The sequence below is a fragment of the Phanerochaete carnosa genome (genome assembly GCF_000300595.1).
Source record: "Phanerochaete carnosa HHB-10118-sp unplaced genomic scaffold PHACAscaffold_125, whole genome shotgun sequence".
Taxonomy (NCBI): Eukaryota; Fungi; Basidiomycota; class Agaricomycetes; order Polyporales; family Phanerochaetaceae; genus Phanerochaete; species Phanerochaete carnosa.
The window spans coordinates 1-7,407 of record NW_006767752.1 but is presented as its reverse complement, the minus strand read 5'-3'; the positions used below and the strand labels follow the sequence as shown (position 1 = coordinate 7,407).

General features: G+C 49.2%; 3 protein-coding genes across 3 annotated transcripts; 2 read left to right on the top strand and 1 right to left on the bottom strand.

The window, feature by feature from the left end:
- Positions 1 to 745: 745 nt before the first annotated feature.
- PHACADRAFT_107712 (uncharacterized protein) lies at positions 746 to 1,763 on the bottom strand (the record flags this gene model as incomplete). Its single annotated transcript, XM_007402374.1, has 6 exons — positions 746 to 878; positions 933 to 1,039; positions 1,105 to 1,245; positions 1,301 to 1,432; positions 1,490 to 1,576; positions 1,635 to 1,763. The coding sequence occupies 6 exons, from the start codon at positions 1,761 to 1,763 to the stop codon at positions 746 to 748; spliced, it is 729 nt and encodes a 242-aa protein (XP_007402436.1).
- Positions 1,764 to 2,470: 707 nt separating this feature from the next.
- On the top strand, positions 2,471 to 2,899 carry PHACADRAFT_33657 (uncharacterized protein; the record flags this gene model as incomplete). Its single annotated transcript, XM_007402373.1, has 1 exon — positions 2,471 to 2,899. The coding sequence occupies one exon, from the start codon at positions 2,471 to 2,473 to the stop codon at positions 2,897 to 2,899; it is 429 nt and encodes a 142-aa protein (XP_007402435.1).
- Positions 2,900 to 2,927: 28 nt separating this feature from the next.
- On the top strand, positions 2,928 to 6,534 carry PHACADRAFT_154761 (uncharacterized protein; the record flags this gene model as incomplete). The annotated part of the gene is made up of 9 exons (XM_007402372.1): positions 2,928 to 3,032; positions 3,086 to 3,319; positions 3,372 to 3,641; positions 3,695 to 3,797; positions 3,856 to 4,979; positions 5,043 to 5,451; positions 5,514 to 5,719; positions 5,787 to 5,960; positions 6,013 to 6,534. The coding sequence occupies exons 1-9, from the start codon at positions 2,976 to 2,978 to the stop codon at positions 6,532 to 6,534; spliced, it is 3,099 nt and encodes a 1,032-aa protein (XP_007402434.1). The 5' UTR covers positions 2,928 to 2,975.
- Between the last annotated feature and the right edge of the window lie 873 nt (positions 6,535 to 7,407).

The following is a 7,407-nucleotide window of genomic DNA, read 5'->3' as shown; positions in this document are numbered from 1 at the left end:
CCTAAGGGCTAGTCTACTAGTCAAAGGAACTGCGGGTGAGTCAGTGGGGCTGCGCTCTATGAGTCGATAAAGGCTGTACTACTAAACTAGAGTCAGAGACGAAAAAGGAAATGAAATCCCACGCCACCATGCCTATCATAACATGTTCTAGCCACGCCATCAGGATATACATTTGTACAATAAGCAGAATCAATAGCAAATATTTAATAACTCAATGTCTTAGCCACACTGGTGTCTTAGCCACGTCAGTGTCTTAGCCACGCCATCAGGATATACATTTGTACAATTACATTCCAATGCTTTAATACCTGATAATTGGCTACAATATTACAGCTAAGACTTTGAGGTAGAACAGTGGTATTATAGGGCAATTCCAGCCTCACATTTGCAAGGTCTTATGCCTTAGTGGTACACCGCCAACTTGCGCACGGGTGATGACCAGGTGAAAAGCGCTCGCGGGGAACAGAAGCCGTGCGTCTGATCTCAGAGTCAGTGCGTCTGAAAATCAGGAGTATTCTGACATCATTCGGACCGTACGAGTTCACGTCTGCAACACGCCCGAGCGTACGTCCGCAACACATATGTGCGGATTCCGTGTAACATGAGCAGTTCGCACATAAGTCAGCCAATATTTCTGAACCGGATTTCCTCTCGCCGCCGTACAATTTCGTGCACATCAGGCGTTCAATGTGTGGATAATTAGTCATTTATTTGGTATATATGCGGAGGTCATGCTGCTACTACATTAATCGGCATTATTGACAATCTCGTCAATTTCCCGTTGCCACACGTTGGCGGTCCGAGGGAGCGAAGCCGATTCTGCCATGTTTTCTACACCATGAATGCGGCGATCCTCCTTCAATGTGTCACGAAAATAGCTGCGATGAAGATCAGCGGTGCACGGAGTAAAGTTATATGAGAGTGTGACGCACTCGCTGATCTTCGTCTCATCACCTCCTAGTTTCTCACGCAAGCTGCGGAGGTTCGCGTCCACGCTGTCCCAAAAGTCACGCTGGCTGTTTTTCATGAAGCACTTGCGCTTCGCAGATGAGGTGCCAAGGACAGTTGAGCACAAAAATCAGGAAAGATAAGTTGGAGACTTACGAGGAACGCGGCTCGTGCACACAAAGGAACAGATGGCTTGCACATGCTGGTACCTTTCGTTGTATAGATGCAACACATCTTTTGAGTCAGCGCATAGATGGTCCAGTGCTCAGTGTTCGGGCCCTGAACACTTCGCTCGAACTGCAAGAGCAACAAGACCTTAATAAAACGAAAAGAGCTGCATGAGCACACTCACATAGGCTTTGAACCGTCGGCGGATGTCTGTGTTCATGTCTTCAATGACATCGGTAATGGTTCCCCACTTGGCGAAGTCCTTGTCATTGTTGGGAGGCAGCTCGAAGACTGATCGTTCTCTTTTGATGACAGACTTCAATTGGGAACGTCAGCGTCAAATGGCATCTGCTTTAAGATGCTCAGTGCTTACCGTCATTCTGTTGACAGCAATGTCCCCCTTGTAAGCCGGAAGGCATGGAGACAGAAAGACACCCAATGTCCATGCTCGGACATTGGTCTGCAATTGGCAGACAGGTTGAGATAGTATGGACCTTTGCGAGCTCTTAAAGACACACCTTGAACTCTTTTGAAGGTTGCCAGGGAGCCTTCTCGACACTTTGATCTTCGTCTCGCTGTTGAGCGACGAGCAGCGCGGCATATATCTTTGCTTCTCGAATGATTTGCGAGTCCTTGTTGTGATACATATGAGAAGTTGTCTCACGTACTACAGAACGTGAGGACTCACTGATACGAACTGCACAAGTTCTCCCACCTTCTCTGCGCGAAGTCGTTTTCTAGCGCCCAGCTGCTTCGCGTACTCAATGTAGTTTCGGTTGGGTTGAATTCTTGTCGAGGCTGGGTCAGGAGGCACAGTGGTGGATCGGGAGTCAGGAACAGATTGATCAAGGTGAAGAGGGTCATTGCTGAGGTCGTCACCGCTGTACTCATCATCATCTCGTTCGCGCCGTTTTCCAGTTATGGCAGTCAGATCAGGAGACAAGTGTACCGAGCCGGGGCCTCTCTCAGCAAATTCAGCAAATTCGTCGTCGAGGGTGCTTAGTGTGGGTGCCATGAGAGCTGTGGGGGATGTGGTTTGGGTCAGGTTCTGAGGCCACCAATCCATGCACAGGTCTTGATCAAAATTCAGGTCCCGCAGACTGTCCAAGACATCTCGGTGACGATGACTCCTCTTCAGGAATGCAAAATATTGTCCTCACCAATTGCACTGATATTTGACTGTCATGGCTCCAGCTGCGAAGTCACTTCCAGGATGTGAGCGGCCTGCCTTGCCAAAAAGAAAATACAGAAATATTGCTTACTCACTGTTTGACGTGCCGCAGTTATCGATTTGTCTGAGGATGGAAAGAAGGCTCGGTGCAGTCTCTGTCATCCCAACGAAGGGGGTCAGACCATGGCAAGAGGAAGCATTGCTGCTCACCTTAAAACTCAGGCCCATCACACTTGTGCCGAAGATTATGCTCAGCACCAAGCAAGAGCCACAGCCATAAACCAACGTCTCCAGAGGGAAGATCTTGCAACGACACAAACGATACATCTTCGTGCTGTTAACATTGTGCAGGCAGGCATACCTGACGGTCAGGGAGGTGGTGCAGAGGAAGCTCGAATGTGGGAATCATTCGACGCCGATGCAGATCGCTTCACCTTTGGTGCCGGACAGGGCCCTGAAGCTCTTGCAGCGCGCGCTGAGCACCATTGGGAGCGAGAGCTCAGGGACTTCGAGCTGTCAGAGGATTGGGCACGAGAAAGTGCAGAGGATGACTGGTTGGCCGAAATTCTCGGTGACATCAGTAGGTGCAATATGATCTGTGCTCTGCTCTAATAAACATAACTGGCTGTGCACCCTGTGATTAACAGAGCTCGATGATGGTCAAAATGAAGGCCCTGTCTTCGAGCATATGAGCGCAGACACTTCTTCGTCCAACAGACAGTGGGCGCCATATGATTCAAGAACGGTAAATTTAATAACTTGCTCGGTAGCTTGTCATGCTCACAAGTATATTTGCAGATGTTCTTGCTAGACCTTCTGGGCAATCTACCACGCCTGCCTGTGTCCGACTCTCTAATGCGAGTTTTTCTATGGATACTGAAAGAAACTGGTGCGCGTGATGTTCCAAGCTTTGCGCATCTGCGCAAAGTTCAAATAGCTCTCCGCAAGCAAAACGGCGTCCCGACTTTGCGGTGCGAGTCAGCTTTGGGTAATATATTCTATATGAATGACCCTTGCAGCATAATTGCTAAGGTGAGTTGAGATTTAGCTGTCCATAAGTATAACGCACTGAGACTGCCCTTAGGATTGGTCAAATCCACAAATTCGCCCATATATTCATGTATATCCTGAAGAGCCCGATGGGCCTGTCTCAGAGGTATGGCACGGCCTGAAATGGCGCCAGGAAATGGACCCCGATGCACTGAGCCCTATGTGGGATGCAGGCAGCGGTCGGCATTACTATGTGAATGAACTAGCTGAGCTGCATGATGGGCAGCTCGTGATACCAATTCGATGGTTCATTCGCCGCGGTCAAGTTCACGCAGATGCGTTTTCGGTCATAGTCAATGTAGAGGTTTGCTTGTTTTGAATGTCTCACTCTATCGGGTGATATTGACTTGCATTTAGGGCATTGCTTCCGTGCGTGATAGCGAAGAGATTGTTGTTGCAGCCAATGATCTGTCCAAGAATTTCTTGGAACTTGATGACAGGCTTCCTGCCGCATGGGACGGTATATTACAGCACTCCATCATCTTTCTAGCTCTGCTAACCCCCTTTTTATCGTGCAGAACATGCTCAGTCCTGGGGATATGGCAAGAAGATGCCCAATCCTCTGCGCAACATTGCTCAGGGAGACCCTCTCTACACTAGCTACATCGACTATTTTGGCGATGATGTCTCCGGTAATCGCTCCAAGTCTTGGAACAAGCACTGGAACGCCTATATCACCCACCGGAACCTTCCCCGCAAGATGCTCCAGCAGGAATTTCACACGCACTTCATTTCGACGTCTCCGCATGCCAGCATTACAGAGCAGTTTGGGAAGTTTAAAGAGGCTGTTGAGTCAACCCACACCAAGCCAGTTCAGGTTCGCGATGGCTTAAGTGGACAGACTGTTCGATTTCGGGTCTATGTCAATGCTGAACCCTCTGATAATCCCATGCAAAGCGAAACCTCTGCACATATCGGAGGTGGAGGAAATTTATTCTGTCGTAAGTGTGACGCTGGTGGTACAGACAAGCACAAAGAGAGCGACTGCGGCTTTGAAAGCCTCTTCAACCCCGGAACTCCACGCACCAAGGACGACGTAGTTCTTGCCTTGAAGCAGCAGGTTAACACAGCATGTCACGGGGTCGCGCAGCATGTCAAGGACCTGCAGACCAAGACTGGAGTCAAGGACGCATACACTCAGCACTGGATCGACAACATTCTCGAACGTGCTCGCTCGATGAAGAAAAGCAGCCCATCTCGCTCGAAAGAGTCTATCCAAGAAGAGCTGACTCAGTGGGTTTCCGACAACTGGTCCACCATACTCACTCCGTTCTACACCATGCCGGGCTTCGATCCGACCAAGGACACGCCAATCGAAATTCTGCATACAATTCTGCTAGGACTAGTCAAATATACCTGGCATGGCACTCACACAGCCTGGAATTCAAGCACGAAGGATCAATACGCTCTACGACTGCAGGCGACCGATGTCAATGGGCTCTCTATTCCTGCGATTCGTGCAGGCTATATTTTGCAGTACGCAAACTCACTTATCGGCCGTCAGCTCAAGACGATAGCACAGACGATCGTGTTTCATGTGCGTGATCTTGTGCCGCCACTCTACTTTCAGCTGTGGGTTGCCGTCGGAGAGCTGTCCGCATTGCTGTGGCATTCTGAGATTTACAACATGGACGAATACTTGGTATGTAATGTCTTGTTCTCTCACAGCTAGCATGCCGACTAGGCTGATGCCCATCATCCACAGGACGACCTTGATATTGCCATTGCCAACGTTCTTGATCTGTTTGCGGAGATTGACCCCAGCAAGATTGTCCAGAAGATAAAGATTCATCTTCAAACTCATGATCGATACGACATCCTGCGATTCGGGCCTCTGGTGGGGCTTTCGACCGAGGTTTTTGAAAGCTTCAATGCGGTATTCCGGTATTGCTCGATCCACTCTAACCACCGTGCTCCGAGCCGTGATATTGCTCTGCAATTAGCGGCCCAAGAGTCACTGAAACACTGCGTCACAGGTGGCTACTGGCCGACAGACAGTGCTGACTCTCCGAATGCTTGGACAAACGCGGGCCTCGGAATCCGAGATTATTTGACCAATCAGCCGATTCTCCAGCGCCTGCTTGGCTGGACATCACATACTGCACAGATTCCTGGTGAGTTATTACAGCTCGTACTTCGTGCTCAATTGATGTGCGATTTCTGACGTGATGCTAAGGTTCTGTGCTATCTGTACCACTGAAACGCGGCCAGAAAACTCGTCCTACGTGTTCTCTCTCACAGACGAAGGCCGCTTCTGCAGGCAATATTGGTGCCTTTAGTGACAGCAGATCCTCGCAATGGGCAGAAGGACGCTCGTTTGTGTCGCAGAGCAAAGAGGTATGCACCAACGGAACATGGGTCTTTGCACGGTCACCTTCAGATGTGAGTTATACAAGGCGATTACACAGTATCTTCTTACACCAGCTGTCTGACTGGTTCTCGTCCACAGAATAACCAGTCGGTTGTCGGACGAGTAGCTGAGATCCTGATTGAGGCTACAAACAGCACTCGAACTCTCATCGTGCTTGAGCAGTTCAAGGTTGCTGCGGTGCGCCACGAGACATTCAAAATGCCCTACCTTGTCTCGTCATTTGGGGAATCATACTTAATCCTTGCCGCAAAGGTACGAGGCTATAATATCATCCAGTGAGCCGATCTGACTAAACTTGAACGAGCAGGACGTGAAGTTTGCGGTGAACACCCAGCATGACTGTGCTCACGCCGGCTGCGGTGTGTCTAGCCGTCGTGCTGTTCTTCAAGAGCGAGAGGAATCTGGACGCACTGAAGCTGTCTTCGTTCACAAGCAGGGCCAGTGCGACCAGTTTATCATCAACATGACATCATTTCATAATGCCCATCTCGTTCGTCAAGTGCTCCCCCGACACCTGACAGCTCATCGGCTCCTATTTCCGAATCGCTCTGCAAAACATCTCGAGCAAGCGCGGCGGCTCCGTCAGACAAATAACACCAAGAGAGAAGCAGCGAAGGAGAAGAGGCAGAAGAAAACAAAGACAAGTGGACCATCACGGAGAGGAGCACAAAGCGAAGCACGTACAAAACAAGTAGCTGAGGCTTGCGGCAGTGAAGCAGAGTCATCGGACGCTCCCGAGGACAGCTTCGAACGTTCCGGCGAGGCTGAGAGTGCAGCCGAAGAGCCTGAGTCTGAGCACCCCCGCAAACGCAAACGACTTATTTAGACCTATTAGATAGATAAAGCTTCTGGAAAATGATAATTGTCAACCCCTGCACAAGCTCACTTTGCGAAGCCTCAAAATATATGGGAAAGATAGCCGACAGTTGCGAAACACCGATGAATTCCACGAAAGAGAGGGCCCATAATAAACGCCTGCCGCAGCCCTCCCGCTCCCGAAAACTCATTTGCATTGCATGTGTGTTGAATATGTAACACATGTACTAAACATACGGAACGCAGACAAATGAGACACCTGCACCATGAATGTCTGACGTCTGCGATGCACCCGCATGCACATGTGGCTCACCCCCGAAGCGCCCGTCTGTCTGCTCTCCGAGTGCAAGTTGGCGGTGTAGCTCCTCCGTCTTATTCATTTCCGACCAAGTCGTCGATGCCGTGTCTGTCTCTTATTGTTTTACTGCTCGACATGCCTTGCACTACGGGCATGAGCTGATTTCAGATCACCTGAAATGTCCCGGTCAAGCCATCAAAAATGTTTCATTTTCAAGAGACTTAACCGGGGCTTTCTGGTGTCCTAAAATGATAGATTTGCCACCACTTTCGTAGCCATTTGCGGTGCAGGAAAATGATAATTTTTGTGTAGCCTGAAATGAACCTGAAATGACTCAATATGGCTACATTTCGGTACGGCAAAGAGTTCATGTTTCAGAAGACTTTGTGGTGCATTTCAGGACATCTGAAAGAACATATGTAGAAATCATTTCCGCCTCATGTTTGCAATGAGGAAAGGTACGGGCAAGGAAAACTTTTGATGGTCCTGAAATTACCATTTACGGCAAATTTGTAGTACGTTTCTAGGACATTTTTGGCTTATCTCAAGTAAAAATCTTCTAGCTCATAAAATAGCTTCAAAATC